The 19,035-nt window shown below is 46.5% G+C and overlaps 1 protein-coding gene across 2 annotated transcripts in view; it reads left to right on the forward strand.

Annotated features, from left to right (window-relative positions):
• The first annotated feature begins 2,478 nt into the window (after positions 1–2,478).
• The window catches only part of LOC8038157 (TBC1 domain family member 25), a 119,303-nt gene continuing 102,746 nt past the window's right edge, over positions 2,479–19,035 (forward strand). The window contains exon 1 of one of the 2 annotated variants that reach the window (XM_040498756.2): positions 2,479–2,771. In XM_040498756.2, coding sequence (XP_040354690.2) covers positions 2,718–2,771 — 54 coding nt within the window. In that variant the 5' untranslated portion in view covers positions 2,479–2,717. The remainder of the gene's footprint in view (positions 2,772–19,035) is intronic. The other variant, XM_029976341.4, reaches the window with a different exon arrangement.

The following is a 19,035-nucleotide window of genomic DNA, read 5'->3' on the forward strand; positions in this document are numbered from 1 at the left end:
TGGGATCCAATTAACGTCACATTCTCAAAGTTTTGCATTGTTTCACCACTGCTAGTGTCACATTTTTGCGGAGTTGCGACTTTCTTGCGATGCATAGTCCATTTATGTGGGCGTACTTTATGATTTTTCTTTTTTTTTGTATTTGAAAATTAAAATGGCGCAAGAAACGAAAGACCAGATGGAGAAAGACACAGCGCCGTGTCCGTCTCTTTTTTCATTTGGTCCGTCGTCTTTTGCGCTGTCTTAATTTTCAGATATGGTCATGCCAACTCGTCCAAGCTTTTCTATTTCAGCATCGTCCTTTCTAGTTTTTGAAAGAAACTCGTATGTCACAAATTGAATTGCCTCCGAGCCGACAGCAACTGCACACGCCCCCCTGAACCAGTCAGATCTTGCTACAGTGACCTTCACAACCGAGGCGTTGCAGACAGCACTGTCCAAAATCACAAACTCCCGTAGTCCCGGGCCGGATGGCATTGCGCCTATATGGTTCAAGGTGCTATCATCCCATGTGCTGCCATCCACCGCCAGAGTGATGCAGGGCCTTTTCGATAGCGGTATTGTACCAGAGGACTGGTGCTGAGCTCTGGTTACCCCTCTGCAGAAAGGGAAAGGGAAGCCACTGGTTGAGCCTAGACATTACCGCCCAGTTTCCATCACGTCGATTACGTCCCGCACATTCGAACGGGTGATCAACGGTCGGCTTCTCGACTTCCTGGAAAGGTCAAACTGCCTTACCAACTCTCAGCACGGCTTCCGCCCCAACCGTAGTTGCGAGACTGCTCTCGCCACAGTGACACATTTCATGAGTAACCAAATGGACAATAGTATTTCTACGGACCTCATTCAAGTTGACTCGAGCAATGTGTTCGATACGCTTGACATCAAGCTTCTTACGCGGAAGCTCGCTCAAACAGGCATTCATGGTCCGCTTCTAGCATGGCTCACAGGGTTCCTCCACGGCCGCAGCCAGCGAGTTGTATACAAAGGTTCACGTTCTGCAGGATGCCCCGTTTTGTAGGGGGTTCCCCAGGGATCGGTACTTGGTCCCACCCTGTTTCTGTTTTACGTCAATGATATGCCTCGGAACGACAAGTGCCTCCTCGTACAGCATGTTGACGACACGTCCATCATGGTACCCATTTCGTCGCCCGCGGACTCCCGAAATTTTCAAGGCTACTTGTCTGAAATAGAAAAGTGGACACTGATGCAGCGTCTTCAGATAAGTGCGAGTAAAAGCAGCGTGATCCGTTTTTCAAGCAGCAGAAAGAATGGCACCCCCGTTTACACTGTATCCAGCTCTTCATCTCGGGCATTACATTCTCAAGGAATCTGGACTTTCCGGCCCATATTGCGGGTGTTGTCTCCAAGGCAAGGCGGACACTGGGCTTCATATCGCGGGTGACGAGGCCGTGTGGAGCAGGAGCTCTGCGCGCGCTCTACACGGCACTCGTACTTCCCACTATGGAGTGCTGCTCGGCCATCTGGTCCCCGTCCCAGCGGCACCTCAGGGAACGACTCGAAAGTGTGCAACGCCGTGCGGCGCGGGCCATCTGCGGCCGGTCGCTAGGCACAGTGTAGAGCCCATACGGTGCACGTCTGGGTTTCCTTGGTTGGAGACCCCTTAGCGAGAGGCGACAGACCGCACGGTTACGTGCACTGTGCCGAGTGCCCGACGGATCGCTTTCCGGGACTCCGTCGTTCTCCGCGGTGCGGGTAAACAAAAGAACTGGGCAGCCTGAGCCTCTCCGCGGCAGGACCACCAGCCACCGTAACCCCTGCTCCCAGCGGACTTCAGAGATCTCTGACCATCCCGCAATCCGCTCGTAGCCCTCTATCTTCATGAAGTGATGAGTCCACGGAGCTGTGCAAGCTCTTCTGTCGCCGAGTGGCTCCAAGCTCCTGATGATGAACAGTGACTTTTACTATTATCTTTCTGTGGATGTGTGTGCTTGTTTTGTATGTTTGTACGTGGGAACGCGGCGGCCGGCTAGGAGGCGCATATGCGTAAGGGTTATTCACCTTTCTGCGTGGCCTCGCACGCTGCCGCGTACAATTAAGTCAACTCATTGTGCAAATAAATTACAATAACAATTTTCACCTCAATATTTAAGTCGGCTTCCATCGTTGGTTTTATCTCAACTGGAAACGCCTTTCGCGTCGTAAAAGTTTAGGGCGGAAAGGTAGAGGGGGTGATTTATTTGACCCCTACTTCTTTCTTCAAATAAATAAATAAATAACGGGTCCTACCAGGCGCCGCAAGACTCATTTCGAAGCAGGGGCAAAACCGAAACTAACTTCCGTTCTACAGTTTATCAAATGTTTTAAAGCATTTCTTTATCTTGACGTACGTTTTCTTTATTTGAGCATTTAGAAATTAGTTGCAAGCTGAATTAAGCGTTACTTTACATTTTTTAACTGAGCTATAATATGGGTAAAATAGTTTCGTTAGGTTTGGCGAAGTTTCGGTTATGATTTGAAGAGTCGCGACACCTGCCGACAGGCCCGTGCACCACAAAATGCAGACTGTAAAAAAGCCTACAAAAAACAAGTTGTCCCTCGCAAGTTGTGCTGCACTGCAATGGCGGTGCGTCATGCGTCGGTGTTGAGTGACTGTTCGGAGTTTGGGCCGTGGTCAGAGCCTTTCCGGCGCCCTTATCCGGGCCATAACTCCCCGCAGAGTGGACGGTAGCGTCGGTCAAGCCTTCGGTTCGAGCATGGCCGGTTTCGTCGGGTTTCACACACGGGAAGCCGTTCGAGTCAAAGTAAAGGTCAGTGCCGTCTGCTCTTTCTTTTTTAACCGCAGACGTTCTGCCCGAATTCACGTCGCGGCGCCGCTTTTCACGGCATGCCCAATGGGAAACGGAAGCAGACAACGCGGCTGCGTCGTTGCGTCGCCGGTTTCTCTCTTTTTTTCTTTTTTCTTTTTTTTTTTAGTCGACGACGTGTAGTACAGAAAGGTGCCAACAAATCTCGACGCCGAATTCATGTGTGAACTCATTCCGTCCGCCACGATCTACGCTCCTTTAAATACAAGGGCCTCTAGTCTTTCTCCTAACCGCTAACGAAATCGTAGCTTGCATAACCTCACTCGCTTAACTTAGAGCAACTGCCTTGGATGACTCTTAGTCGTCCTACATTTCGTACTGTGTGACCCGCCTGATTTATTGATTAGTACACTGTATTTACTTTTGGTTGTTTTTTTCTCTACCCTTTAGGTCGAAATCGCTCTTGCGTGTACATCATGTGTTTTGATTCTATGTTCCGTGATACGTCGGAATTTGACGTTCCACCGGCACATTCGATCGACGTGAGCAACTTTTGACGTACTACGTTCTATAAATAAACCGTCTCACCCAGGTCACATAAAAACGCGCTTGCGTGGAGGTAGCGAATGAATGGGATTGAACGTTTTTGGCAACTGAAACTTGCAGTGGTGGATAAGATAGTAGCTCGCCGTGCCATGGGAATTATTCGCAAGATACGGCGCTCCGTATCAGCCTCTCTAGATGTCAACTGATATGGCAACAGAGGTATGCTTCATAATCGAGCTGGCAAATTTCTGCGTATGCGTTTCTTTTTTTCTTCTTTCTACATTGATGTTTACGTACGAATGCCCCCTCCATCTCTTTTTTTTTTTTTTATCGTTTAGCACTTAGCCTGGGATTTCCATGATATATTTAGACTTTTCTTTTATGTATATATAAGATACAACGACAAAAAAAAAAAAAAAAAAAAGGCGGAGCCAGGTTTGAACAAAGAAACCAGCTGGAAGCAGGTGTTGGTGACCGGCGCAGGTTTTTGTCAAAAAGAAAATAAAGAAGCAAGATAAAGGGGAAATATGTATCTCGTCCGAGAATAAATATTTCCTGTTCTCGCGCTCGACGCAGGTGTCGTAGTCTTAGTCACCCTGACGTAGCACGAATTCCTCAGCTGAGCTCGGAGTGTTCAAACCACAGGCTATAACGTATCGCCAAAAAGAAACCATGTGCATCTTCGGTATGTGAGTGCGTGTGCGCGAATATATCCGTGGCCGTGTGGAAATAGCTGTGTTCCAACGTAGAAATGATCGGAAAGGATGGGTTATTAGAAGGAGAATAGTGGATGGAACAATACACTCACGGAGCTGCGTGGGAGGTGGGATAATTGGAAACATTTACTATTAAATAATGATAGTAATAATTAATAATAATAAATTGGTTGGTAAAAACATGGGACACGTGCGGAGAACGGGGCGTGTTTAAGCTTGAAAAGAAATCTGGGATGCAACCCTCGAATGAAGAGTAAAGTACAACCTTTTGTTGGTACGAAAACAAAATACACAAACATTTAGCGAACGTTTATGAATATCATTTATAACTGCACACTAAAGAAGCATGCACACTTACTCAAAAGCAAACGTACGATAAAAGTGACGAAAAAAACAAGTTTACAGTACAAAAGTAGAACTGGTTGCATACATGATGATAATAATATTAATTATAATGAAGGGAGTTTCTGATAGAGAAAACCAAGCTCCGACAATGTAGTCTACAGTAGTGTGTTTTTGTTCCCCCAACCGTTTAATTCTTATTAATATGAGAACGACTCGGAGTAAAAATAGAAAATGATGCGCACGATTGTTTCGGTTGGAGAAAAACATCGGGATGTCTTTTCACCAATTTTCGTGCCGACACGAATATTTTGTTTTAGATTCATTTTTGCATCACTGCGATTACGCTTTATCTCTCTCTTTCTAATAAAGCAGTCCAAAAGTCCATTGCGAAAATAACCGCGAACTTTTTTTTCTTCGGGAAATAATAGAGTTATGCATTTCCTGAGTATATCTTGCATGACTCAGCTGTTCTATTTCAAACGTTTTAAGAACTTTGAGATAAAGAAAAGAAGACATGTTGCAGTGTATTGGATTTTTTTTTATTATTATTATTTATTTTGAATAAATTGAAGATTTCCCCCGTAATCAACCCCTTCGTTTCCACACTTGGCTTCGCCGCAAGAACACCGAGCGTGAGGTGAAGTCATCGGTCGGGCCAGCCCGCGAGTAACAGTCTGCCTGACCGAAATCGGCGAGGATGTCTCCATGTCCCTTCTTCGTGTAGGGCTGTGTCTAACTGTCGTCCAGCTCTCTCGCGTACTGTACGACACCAGGATCGCCATTTTCTCCGAATAAATAAAAACCGTTACCTCTCTCACACGTACTACGGTCATTTAGAGGTTAAGAAAAGTTGTCAAGGGAAAAGAGGGCTGGAGAGGAGGAAGCAAACGGAATGCTGGAGAGGAGGAAACCCCCTCCTCTCTCCAGCGTCCTGTCTGCTTCCTCCTCGCCAGCCTTCCTTGCCCTCGAAAACTTTTCTTAACCTGTAAGTGACTGCAGTCAAATTATGCGTAGCATATTTCCGGTCTAACGTAGCACCCGCCTATAAGCGGCCGTTTTCCTAAAAAAAAGTTGGTAGATCGGTCTGACCTATATGGGCGTACGGTTGTCACGGCGAAACGGCATCGACAAGCCCCCATGCGTGTAGTACCGTGATCGCGATGTTTTGTGCCGAAGCCGGAGCCCGTTCCGATATTCTCGCCGATTAATCGAGCGAGAAATATGACCCCAGCTACGCAATCGGAGCGTCAAAAAGAGGCACGTGACAAAGTACCGTCGGGTCGCACTGCTCCTGCGGATTAATAGGGAGTTTTCGTAGATCGTCTTCGCTCTCCCGCAACGCAACCCGCTACGATACATGGAACTCTACAGCGAAGGCCATCGGCGCGCAGGCGCAGTAGTGGCTTCTTCCGTTGCGGAGGGCTTAGCGGAGGACGAAACGCGGTCTACCCTATTAGGGAGTTTTCGTAGACCGCGTTTCCTTCTCCGCTAAGCCCTCCGCAACCCGCTACGATACGCGGAACTCTACAGTCAATGCCATGGGCGCGCAGGCGCAGTAGTGGTTTCTTCCGTTGCGGAGGGCTTAGCGGAGGACGGAACGCGGTCTATGAAAACTCCCTATTGTCGCGCGCTTCGCTCCATCATCCTAGATTGGCTCGCGGGGGTGGAAGCTTTCTCCTTTCGCCCAGTCACGCCGAAACGCAGTAAAGTTAAGGGACGAGCCATACTGCATTTGTTTCTCGAGTTTTCCCGCTTGCTCCTGCTTTTCATGTGGGATCAATGCCTCTACTCCGTTCCGCCTAGCTACGGACCACAGTGAACGTCACGAGCTATCCCGGCCGGGTGTATCTCAAAAGGTCCCATTCGCATTTGAACCTGGCACATTTCGTCCCTTTCTCATTTGGTCCTTCTCGTTTGAACCTCCTCATAAGATCCAAATTGTATTTTCCGCAACTGGACCCATTCTCATTTCGCCCGTTCGCGCTACGCCCGAATGGCACTAGCTCGGCATGCTTCTAACGTCGTTATGCCTTCGCGGCTTTGTTGATAAGCCTTACCTTGCTTGGGACCCCCAACATACCATCAGATATATGTTATGTGTAGAGGTACGCACTGAGAATCGTACAATGACACCTGCTTCCCTTCCTCTAAGCAAACAAAAAAGAAGAAGCGATGAACGTTTAATTTGAAAATTTCGTTTGAACAGAAATGGCGTACACAATAGCAGTAATTCTCAACCATTGATGTTTCGCGGACCCCTTGTAGAAAGGCGGAGATGATGGAGGACCCCGTTTGGGGTGAGGGGAATAGAACGGTATAGGGTTTCATGATAATGATTTAATAAATGAATATAACTAATTGTTAGTGTGAAGTAGACTTGTCTCATTGACATACACACGAGACTACTCACCCGAAAATTGGAACGTTTCTTCTCAACGTGAAGAAAGACAACTAATATTGCCGTGCTTGACTGATGAGATAGGGATTTGCGGACTTCTAGGATACCTTCGCAGACCCCCCTTTGAGAACCACTGCATTATAGAAGTGGTGGCATTGTCCCAAATCGAGAGATCTGAAACAACGTGACATTTCGGAATATGATCTGGCTTGATAAATAAATAGTTGGTCTCTTTTATTGTCAGCTAGTAGCTTTTCACGACGACCTCGACGCACTGCTAAAATCTTTAATAGAGAAAATATGCCTGCAGCGTGGCACATACACACACCCACGCATAAAATATATTAATGTATTTATTAATATTAGCCTCAAAAACGATTTTGATATGGAAATAGTCAAGTGCGACGGGTCAAAGCGAGATATTTTTGAGAATGGCTGTTTTGAAAGGGCCAGGTGAGAAGGGCGAAACGAGTACGGGCTCAAATGAGGAGGGTTGGAATGCGAAAGACGGAACGGGAAAAGGCCAAATGCAACGGGTCAGAGCAAGAAGAACTTTTTGAGAATGGTTGTTTTTGAAAAGGGCGAAACGAGAACGGACTCAAATGAGCAGGGTTGAAATGCGAAGGACGAAACGGGAAAGGACGAAATGCGACAGGTCCAACAGAGGAGGTCTTTTTGAGAATGGTTGTTTTGTGAAGGGCCAAGTGAGAAAGGCGAAACGATAACGGGCTCAAATGATAACCACCCATCCCAGCCAATCCAGCGCTGTGAAAATATCACGTGAGTACGGTCACCGGACACCCGCCTACCATATTGGATTGGCTTTGATTCCCCGTAGCCTCATCTACGCTTAATTGTAGAAAGGGAAACGGTGTAAACAATTCCGCACCCATCTTTTCTATCGTGAAGATAATCTTAAGACTAACGACAAAAATTGGGACAGCGGTGCCCGATTTTTGTCTTTAATCTCAAAACTTTATTATTATTATTATTATTATTAGTAGTAGTAGTAGTAGTAGTAGTAGTAGTAGTAGTAGTAGTAGTAGTAGTAGTAGTAGTAGTAGTATCGTTTATTAGCTCGCCTGCGCACGAACCCTTACTTCAGCCCTCTATTTCTTTTTGGCAAGAAGCGCGTTAGCGCTTAGATTCGATTATGCTTGCTTTATACGACGTTTCGCTCTTGCACCAAGAAATTACGAAGAGAGAAAGGCATGCAAACCATGCTAGGAACTCCGAAGATAGTCTTAAGTAAAAATATAAAAGGTTGAAAAAAAAAAAAAGCAGTAAAAAAAAAAAGAATACTGCATATTCAAAGATTCTCCAATATGTGTATGAATCGTCTCCTAAGCATTCCCGGGCGCCGTCTTCGAGTTTCGAAATGCTTTGCTGCGATGTTCCAGATTCCGCCCGGGCTCCATTAGAAGAGCAATAACGTTACTCTTACACAGACACACACACACGCACGCACACAAATACTTTTCGATTTTTTTTTATTTTTTTTTGTACGTGTGCAGGGGTTTGGTCTCCCGTATTTACTTATTTATTCACCCATATTGCCGGCTCGAGCTTCGCAGCAAAAAAACGGACGATAGATCCCATACGGGTGTATATATTTAAAGGTCCCAGCGTAAATATCAAAGGGAGCTAGATAAATCCCTCGTTGATAACAACGCTCGTAAATCGCCAAATTTCCATCCTAGACATTTTTTTTTCTGATACACGTTTTTCTTTTGTTAACACCGAAACTTAGGTGTTACCTTCATTGCACCTCAATGATCAGCAAACCCGATGAAAAAGAATCGCATGCGCCCATACGACGCACATCAGATAGTATACCCAATGAAAGAACCATACGGACACCCGTCACACGGAAACATGGTACATTCCTCACGCGTGCGAACAAACTACGCAAAGTCTTCGCTCTATTCGCTCGACGATTAGACGAGAATTTCGGTTTCATCCTTATACCTTCGACCTTATAATTTTGTTTAGGTATTTGTGTTGATGAAGGACGCACGGGTCAATTTGATGTTGGAGCATGGTTGTCTATCTGCAATACTTTCCTTGTCGGTTGTCACTTGAATGTCATTGTTTTCTTTCGCCCATCTTTGACATTTTTGTTTTGCAACTAGCGATATTTTCATTAAATTATTACGGCGGCGCGCAGCAACGTCAATATTTAGTTTAATGCTTAATATACGTGGTTAAGGGAGATTATCTCGAATCATTTAAAAATTTGAAAGTTCTCCGATAAAACTACGTAAATTTTCAGATTTTTATTTATGCGAGTTTTTCGTGTGACATTATAGAATTTTAGTCGTATAAGGGCATATGTTTTTGTTGTTGGTGTTTTTTTTTTGCCTTTTTTTTTAAAGCAAGTTATGCGCCCTTACGCTTTCTTGACAATAGTGCGCGTCAAAAAAAAAGTGTTTCTACTTCCTAATACAAGATTGAACAGTGGAATTGCTTGCGGCCATTTCTCGTGGAATGCGCAAAGGTTGACGCACTTGAATACTTCCTATTGTCGCACATGTCGCTATCCTTTCGTGTTTCGGCAGCGCGCTGCTCCCTGCGCCGGAATAAAATAAAAACAAAACCTGCACTGTTCTGTTCTCTTTTGTTTTTTTCCTTTTTTTTTCTATTTTTGCCGAGTAAGATTTTATATGTTCGCAGAAGTCGCTGCCCTTTAATGGGATCTCATCGGTTATGCGGAACGAAACTGAGGAAATTAAGGAGGAGACCAGAGCGCCCGGAGGCGTCAGAGCGGCGAGCTCTGATTAGAAGGATTAGAGGGTAGACGCGAAGGCTGGCTGCCTTTGTCTCTACACGCTCGTCCCCCTCCCCCTCAGTTTGTATTCATACTACAACGGTACTGGGATACGCTTCATCGTCATCATCATCACCATTATTATTAATATTATTATTATTATTTGTGCTCTTTGTTTTGGAGCAATTGTGCTGCCCTCTGAATCTGTTATGCTAGTGTCAGAAATCTGTACTGCGCGTTCCTACACTGCACTTGAGTTATTTTTGCATACGTGCGGGTAAATGTAATCTTTTTTTTGACGTGTGGCAGCACTAAGAATGTTAGGTTGTTCCCGGACATTTTAATAAACAACGATTGATTAATTAGTGGATTGTTATTATTACTATTATTATTTGATTTGCTGTGCCCTCGCAAACACCGGGAGATTGTTTCTGGACACTTTGATGTGATCCACTAATTGACTAATTATTAAAGTATAAATTTTTCTTCTCGTATTATTATTTCAATGTCGCCGCTTATTTGGTTTAGTCATGCAACCTCTCGATGGATTTTGCTAACCGGCTTTGTGCTCTATATTTGCTCGTCTCTTTCGAAGTACATTAAGTGCTAGTATGGTGTTATTTGGAAGTGGAAAAGCCTTCACTGTTCACCCAACCTAACAACAAAAACACACGCACAAAAAAAGAGAGACGCATTGATATATCCGGTGACGACTGTTCCGTTTCTATTTCCTCGGCTCAAGGACGGAGAAGCGACAGAGCTTTGAATAGACTTTTTCCATCCGGGACGTTCAGAAAAATGGTCGACTGCAGCAGGTATGTGGGTCGCGTGAAAGGCTGAATTTACGGGTTTGACAGTTTCTGGACGGTCGCGCGTTCGCCACAATGTGCGAAGCCTTTGTACGCGTATTTATTTATTTATTTATTTAATAGGGTCGGTGGCTCGGAACGTATATACACGACTAGAATTTCGGGCCAAGGCAACGCCGCTTTGCGATTCGAAGATCCGTGTTCCGCTAGGATTGGTGTCATTTTCACGTGGCGTATCGGGGGATCGGTGGTCGAATGTGTTAGGGCACCGCAGCTCGGAGCACGTGGAGGAAAGCTCCCGCGCTGCACAGAACCCTGGGATCCTGCTTTCGATTCTCACCCCTGCCCTATTTTGATCTGAATGAGTATCGTACCCGCGAGGATGCGTGTATAATCAGTGACTTAGCACTACTGGGTGAAGCACGTCGAAGACAAAAGGTTAGTGTAGGGATACTGAATTTGCTCAATTTCTCATGCAGCGGAGGCACCGCGGACGCCCGCTGGGACACACCCTCTCTAAGGGTATACACAGCAGGCGTGGATAGCTCGGAGGGAACATACGACGCGATAAAAGCTCTACAACCGCAACTAATAAGGCCGGGGAAAAAAGAACCCTTCCCTTTTTTGCGTGTCGCAGACGTTACTTTAACGTCGACGATACGATACGATCCGTCAAATGCGCGAGTCACTCGGCTTTCTTTTTTCTTTTGTGATTAGTTCAGCAATGACAGAACAGAAACACGACGAACGCCACGATGGTGCGCTTTTGTTGTCCTCTCTCTGTTTCCCGCCCGTGCCTTGGACGGCACCGCGCGCAACTAGGGTCACGTGTCTTCCTCCGACGTGCCGATTGGCTCTCTGAGGCCGTGAAGCGTCTGCGCGTACACCGTGGCGATGGCAGCGCCACCGCAGCGGCACGGTGCCGGGAACGCGTCTCCGACCGGCGAGTGTTCGGCGTTCCGAAAACCCCTCGATTTCCGCCCGATCGTACAAAATCGCTGTTTGAGCTCGACGGTTCACGGAATGGCTTCGGCAGTCACGTGTTGGGACGCTGGGACATTAGCGACGCTCGCGTTTGCTCGTGCTCTTTGCCGGAACTTTATACAGCCGCACGACACTCCGGCTTTTTGTGGCGTCATTTCTTGGTACTTCGGGACCGCTTTCGATGCGCGGGAGGAATAGCACGGGCAAGTTCGTCTGCTTCTTGCGCAGGGGGTAGCGGTGACGTCAGAACGCCGAGCCCCGATTGGCTGATCGCGACCCCCTATCTGTGCGTCGTCTGCTCCTTTGCAACGTCGTCTGCATCTCTCTTACCTTTCCTGCGACTTTCGGAATTGCAGAGGGCAGATTCACGAAACGATCTTACGCCAAAAATGTGTGCAAGACAAAACTTAAGAACAAATTCGTCTTCACGAAACAAAATTTTCTTAAGTTTTGCGCAGGTTACGACGAAATCCTACGACAGCTCCGAAGCTGTCTTACGCACTTCTTACGATCAAATCAGCACCGCCGACAGCGCCGCGGTCGCGATGACCCACGGACGTTTATAATTCTACGTGCGCTTCTCACGCGTCCCGACTTCAAGCAGCAAGAAAAAAGCAAGAAATACTTGAAACAGACCACGACGAACAAGAACGCTGGATCCACAAACACCCGGGAAAAGCTCCAACGGCCACGATTCCACCGAACGCGACCAATCGAGTTCGGCAGTTAGGCCTAGCAGGCACTCCGTGAATCGGCGACCGTCTGCCCACGACCGGCTGGCGTGCTCAATGGAATATGCCCGCGCGAGCCTTGTGAACCCTTCCCGTATTATACTTTGATCGCTGACCTCAATTTTAGATTAAGAGGTCAATCTCTTCCTCTTGTCATCTCCTTGTTTTCTGAGGCAACGGTGACTCTCGCCGGTAAAAAAGTGGTGAATCTCCGACAGACGCAGGAAAGGTAAAGCAGCCATCGCTTTGACTAGCAGACGTAAAGCAGATGACGCCAACCGCGCCAAACCGAGAGTGAGGAGTCTCGCCGCATATGAAAGGAGGGAAAAAGTTTTTGGGAGGGAACTTGCGGACACTAACACGCTCACAAACCTCGCCAGTAAGTCCTTTGACTTCCCTCCTTGATGCGCGTCTGCTAGTTGTTAGACAAAAACAACGTACCGCTCGAGTTATTTGTCTGCCTTCTCTGAAGGGCGAAGTCGAGCTCGCTCGACTTCCGAAAGTCGCAGACGACGTTGCGAGCAGACGACGTCGCAAAGGAGCAGACGACGCTGAGATAGGGGCTCGCGATCAGCCAATCAGGGCTCGGCGTTCTGACGTCACCACTACTTCCTTTCTCATGCGCAGAAGACGAAAATGAGCCCACTTGCGCGGCAGGAATAGCACGCCAAACACACCGGTCGGAGACGCCTTCTTAGCCACGTCTTCGCTGCGGATAGCGTGGCGGTAAAGGAAGTGCGGTATACGAAAACTCCCTAACCTTAGTACAGGCGTGGGACTCTTTCACGCCGAACCCGCCTTTCCAATCCCTCGTCCGTGTCCGCGAAACTTGCGTAAGCACTGCCGTCGACCCGCTAAATCGGGTACGTCTTCGAGGGAATCGCATCCGTCCCCCACGTAATCCCGAATTTGCTCGAATAAATACGCGGTCCGTTTTCCTTTTTTCGTCTCCGGAGAACGAGCGAGTCGTGGGGAAAAGACGAGAAATAAAAAGGAAAAGGGAGTATGGGAAACCCACGACGACGCCTCCGGGAAATAATACGAGCCTGGGAAAACTGTTTCTATTTCCAGCCGCTTTTTTTTTTTTTTTTCTTTTCTTATTCTTCGGCGCGTCTAAACTCCCCGAGCGCACGTAGATGCGCGGTCTGCAGCCATGACGGCCTTTGCGTCATCGACCCTTCCCATCTCTTTTTCTCTTTAGGTGTAATGGCTGCTATGATCTCTTTGTTTCACGTTCATTCCATCCGCTGCCGGCGCTACGACCCGACGGAGTCGTCAATCGAGCAGCGCCAAAAAGTGCATCGTCACGGTGGTGGGCGTTCGGTTCCACCGGCTCGGCGAGTCATGCGCACGAAAAATCCTAAAGCTTTCTCAGCTTTTTTTCGCATAAAAAAGCCTAAAACTTTTTCGTGTTTTTTTTTTTCGCCGCCTTCCCAGCGGTGCGTAAGTTACACTGATATACCGGACGCACAAAGGCGGCGGGAACCGTTACGATGCACTTTCGCCGCTATTTGAGTCAACGGCGAGCGAAACGGAGTATCGTTCCGTCTTTAGAAGACTGCTTTCGCGCATTGTTGTAGGATCGTGCAATTTTGAGCGCGTGCTTTATTCGCGGCGGTTTGTTCTGCCATAGCCTCCTATATGCTGACAAAGCCTGGAAGGTCGCCACGAGAAGCGGCCGCTGGAATGGAAAAGGTGGAGTGGCAGACAACGGAGGAGAGAAGGAGCCACGTGGCTGGCGCCCCGCTGCGGCGAGACGCCGAAACCCACTTCTCCCGAGTGAACAAGTGTGTGTTGGGTGGGCTCGGAGCGCTCCGATTTTCTCGGACCGGCGACGGAAGTGGGACCTTTCGAGGTTAGTCGATAACTTTCGGATAAAAAGCTAAAGCCGGGTCACAACACTGGTCAGAAAGACAGTCTAGCGCGAACGTTGGAACGGCGCGTGCGAAGTTGTCTCCTCGAACTCATTGCCGTGCGGCATTCGAAGCGTGGATCTCGCGGTGACTCGCCTTCGAATCTGTATGCATGACTGACCCCGGCTCAATGCTTCAGTTCCCACTGCTAATCCACCGGACAAAAGCGGAGGTGTTTGCTGCAGGCGCGATGGCATAAACTCCCGAGGGATGATTGCGCGACCGTGTTACAGCTATCGCCTTCGTTCCTTCGTACGCTGCGGGCGAGAAATATTACTTTTTTCGATGCGGCCTCACATACTAGTCTTTGGCTCGATCTGAGAAAAATAACGGAGCTCCGAACCCCAGATGTTTGTCCATCAGTCGGCGCATTGCCGACGGATGAACAAACCCCCCCCCCCCCCCCCCTTCAGTTCTCCTACGTGACTAGCTCTACGCACCCAGTTTCCCCGCTCAACGCAACGGGGACACTAAAAGTAAAGCACTCTTTTTTACTCCCCGGAACGATCGGTTATCGCACCTCAAATACTGCATTTCGTGCATTATAGCAAATCAAAAATAAAAACAAGCGTTTTTTTTTTTGTGTGTGTGTGGTCATAGTGAGACGATTGTTGGACAAGGGGGAATCTCGCTTCCAAGAGTTTTTCCAGACTGTCTTTGTTTGGTGCATTAAGCGGCGTGAACTACGGTGCTCAAGTTTCCCGCGTCGCTAGAAGAAGGCACCGCAAGGCGGAGCTAGACAACCAGTGCTCCCACCCATTGGGCATGCGAGGTCCGGCCGAAGGCTGACATGGCGCTCGCGTTCGAACCCTACTGCGGTGGCCTCTCTTTGTGACGCGGGAAACTTGAGCGCTCGGGCTTTCGTATCTACAGGAGCCGCGTTGCGCCAATGACAGATAAAATACGCGTCCACAACGTACGATGCTTGTTGACTGAGTCGAAAACAAAAAAAGTACACTCGCGGCACAATGAAGAGATGGAGGGGGAGGAGATTGGGCCCTCCTCTTTTCCCGAATATTTTACTGCAAATGTCTGGGGGAGGGGGGGGGGGGGGGTCACTAGCCATTCTCCCCCCCCCCCCCCCCCCTCCCTTTCCCTGTTGAGACGCCACTTAAATCGTTCATTTGGGGGACATTATAACATCGATACATTTTAATTTCAACAAAACATAAAAATGAAATGAAGACTTTTTTTTTTCTTCTGCCAGTGCTTCCGAAGATGTGATTAAAAAAGTATATGGAACTGAAGAACGACACGCATGATCTTAGTGATGCCATTCGAAACTCGCGTAATAATATTAAAATTAATCGAAACTTTTTTTTACATGGTCTGGCAAGTTTCCACGCGAGAGAAAACCGATTTCGTGCGTCAATGCTATCGCGTGGAGGCATCCAATATATCGCGCAAGCTCCCCGAAATATTCGAAACAACTTGCCAAATACATCTGCGGCCTCGGTTACAATTTCATAAAAAAGGTGTTTTTTTTTTTTTGTCTTTTTTTTGTTGTTATCTGTGAGAGAAGTTAGAAAAAGCGTAAGGCTACAATTTCTAAGGTGTAGGCATATCCCCAGAATTGAAATGCGAACCTACCATATATTGGGGACCATAAAAAAGGGGGAAAAAACCTGCCTGCGACTGAAATTGTATTGCAGATGTAGCGCTCCCGCCGACGTTTGCAGCTCACCGTTAAACCACGCACTTTTATTTAAAAAAAAAAAAAAAAAATCACGCCGTCGTTGCTTCGTTTTTTTCACCGCGCCCTTCCAAAGACGAAAATAATAATAATAATAAGAGAGGCAACGTTCTCTGGATTTTTATTTCACCATCATATAGAGGAACAAAACTTTCATTCTCCATTTCTCAACGTTCAATCTTTTTTTTTTTTTTCGTAAAGCATTGAGTTTTTTTTTATTTTTTTTTTTAAAGTTAGTTTGTATCTCGAGCTTGAGATTTGATTCCTGATTGGCGTTCTGTCTTTATTTTTTTTTTAATTTAAAGGTCAACGGCTAAAAAAACGATATTTTCGAAATAGCTCTTAGGACGATTACTCCTTTGCTCATCTTCTGACCTTTCACGTGACAGGGAGGTAACAAAATCGATCAAGTTCTCCAACTCGTGGGTTTCGTCCTTTATTATTATTATTACTATTATTAATATCATTATTATTATTGAAGTACTCCTACTTAAAGTAATAGTAGCCTTAACTATTTTTGTTTATTAATTAAACGCCGTACCCAAAGGATGAAACATATCGATCAAAGTATTATAAGGGGCTGGTCCACGTTACCAACTAGATCGACACAACTAGATTTACACATTGCACGTGTAAAATGACTATAAAGTTCCCTGGATGCATCGCTGTAGCGATGGCGTAGCCAAACTGGCTGGCGAGATCGGTCTATACACCATTTTAATACTTACAAGGCCTCAGCCCAGCACGCGCATGTTTGTCGTTTCGGAAAGCGGGCCATTCACACGCCACACACACGAACACTGAAATTGGAACCGGCCAGGAGCCCCCTTTTTTTTAGAAAGAGCTCGAATGCTCCGAATCGAATGGTCCTCTGCGACCCCCATCATCGTTGTCATCTGTTCGTATGTTCCCCGAAACTTCTTACAGTCTCCTCCATACACATGACATTACATGTCAGCAATATCAATTAAAAAAATTTTAACTGTCAACTCTAAGTTCATCGAGCTTTGAGAGAGAGGTCTCTAGTCAACAGTCTATTTCGATCAACGAGGTAGAGGGCCTTGGAGCGATAAACTGGCAGCTGAAAGTGACCCCCAATTGGACACCGCCATGTTGTACATTTTTATCACTAGATGCGTGACCTTGTAGTTTTACGTCTAGATTTGAACGAAGTACCACGCAGAAATAATTGCTTATTGATCTTTAGTGCCAGTTTCGCCGAGATAAGTTACGTTTCGTTTGTTTTAAGTCGAAAATGTGCTTTTACGACAAAAACTCAGGCAGCTTAGCAATGGTTCCGCCGCTAGACGCCGAGCGTTACGGTGCTCTATTTTGGGTTTTTATTGGATCTAAACACTGATCTCTGGGCCTAACAGTATTAAAAAAATAAATTACCATGGTTTCTTTTTTTTTTTTTTTTTTTTTTACAGCGATTGCAATATAAATCTCGGCTGAGTTCTGCGTAAAAGCCTCAGGATTTGGTACGGTCACGTGTGTCTAGTGCTCAAAATTGTAGAACATGGCGGCAGCCAAGGGGGGGGGAGGGGGGTCATTTTTGCCTGGTGAACGGGATACCGGTTTATCGCTCTGAGCCCCTCTGCCTCGTTGATTTCGACAGACAAGACCGTTCAGCGAAAGTTCTTTAAAAAAAAGTGTTTAAATGTTATTGGTGCATGCGGTACGGTTCTAGCAGCCTACCGTGACTAGAGCGCGTAGTCAATTTTAGGTGTCCGTGTTAAAGTATGTATAAGAGCTTGAGTCTGAGTTCTTTCCGGCGTGTTTGTAAACTAAGCGGAGACTATAAGCTCCGCCTCCAGCGCGAGCTCACTTGCTTTCGCATTGCTTTGGTTGCGCATGCCTGCGCGTTCACACTTTTGTTATACTTCGTTTCAGCTTCGGTCCGAGCGCGGCCTATTTTATGAGCCGAAGGGCCAATCAAACAGCGCAAAAAGCGCACCGTCATGGCGTGCTCTCTGCGCTTGATAGGACTAGCCGGCAGAGGAGCACGCACAGAGAGACGGCGAATACCGGCTAGTCCTATCAACTGCAGGAAGCACGCCATGACGTTGTGCCTCTTTTGCTGTTTGATTGGCCCTTCGGCTCATAACATCGGCCGCGCTCGGACGGAAACGAAGTATAGCAAGGCCAGAAAGATTGCACTCAAGGCGGGGTGCTAGTCTTTGTACTTTTCTTCTATTTTCTTGGTGTTCATAAGTGTGCATAAATCCCAAAGCGCACATGCGTGCTCTAAATGGGGTCTTATCAGTGTTGCATAGGTATTAAGCTTAGTGTGGAGTGGTGCTATACTTCGTCTCACCCTGTGATGGACTATAGGCAAAAGCTACGAACCACCAGATCCAATCACGAGCCACTTAGAAATCTCCTGGTCTTTCGTTTCGATGAACGTTACTGAGTGATTCATCAATTTTACATTGCGAAGAAAGCCACGACGTACAGGTACTTTGGAGTGCCTAAGCCATAGAAATGATGCAGTGCATTTTGATCAGGAGCATTATTCGTTCATCCTTAATCAATGTTAAGCATGTCATAGCTTATTGTGGAACGTGATTGGGCCTAGCGGCCCGTAGCTTTGGCCTTTAATCCATCGTAGGCTGAGACGAAGTATAAACGTAGCTTTAAAGTCCATGAAGTCCTCGGTGCGGTGGAGCACAGATTAGCAATGTGTGCGTCCCAACTCAGCCTTTTAGTAATTGCTACGCCTATATATTTTATTTGCGTTGTCTTCCCTACTGTGGTACTACCAGTAAAGTAAGGAAATGCTTTTACTGTTTTTTGTCACCCGGTGTAGTGTGCATTTGCTTAAGTTTAAGGGCATATTCCATTGCTCGCATCACTTAATTAAGTATGTTTTGAAGATTGCTATTTATTTTAGTTTAATTTGATCATCAGAGTATTTTTTATATAAACAACACAATCATTAGCGAATAGTCGAATGCTAATCCAATCAACTACAGAGCCAATAATGCCATTTATATAGATCGAGAATAAAATGGGGCCCCGAACCGACCGTTGCTGAACACCTGACGTGACTGGCAAGGAGCCCGAATAGTGACAATTAATTCCCGCGAATTGAGAGCGATTTGTAAAATGGACTTCAATGAATTTGACAAGGTTACTTTTTATTCTAATTGCGTCAGGTTTATGTATTAGCTTGTTATATGGTCATTTACCGAAGGCTTTCTCGAAGTCCGGTTGTACCTTGGCTTTCACTTGGCCCTAAATTGCCAGAACAAAAACCAAACATTCTTGCAAAGAATTGTTCTACTTGGGAACCTGCTCCCTTTTTTAATGCCCTCTGGGTCCTGAAAGTACTGCAATAAATAATAATATATGCACAACTTTTT

The sequence above is a fragment of the Ixodes scapularis genome, unplaced genomic scaffold (assembly GCF_016920785.2).
Source record: "Ixodes scapularis isolate PalLabHiFi unplaced genomic scaffold, ASM1692078v2 PGA_scaffold8__174_contigs__length_109621045, whole genome shotgun sequence".
NCBI classification, from domain to species: Eukaryota; Metazoa; Arthropoda; class Arachnida; order Ixodida; family Ixodidae; genus Ixodes; species Ixodes scapularis.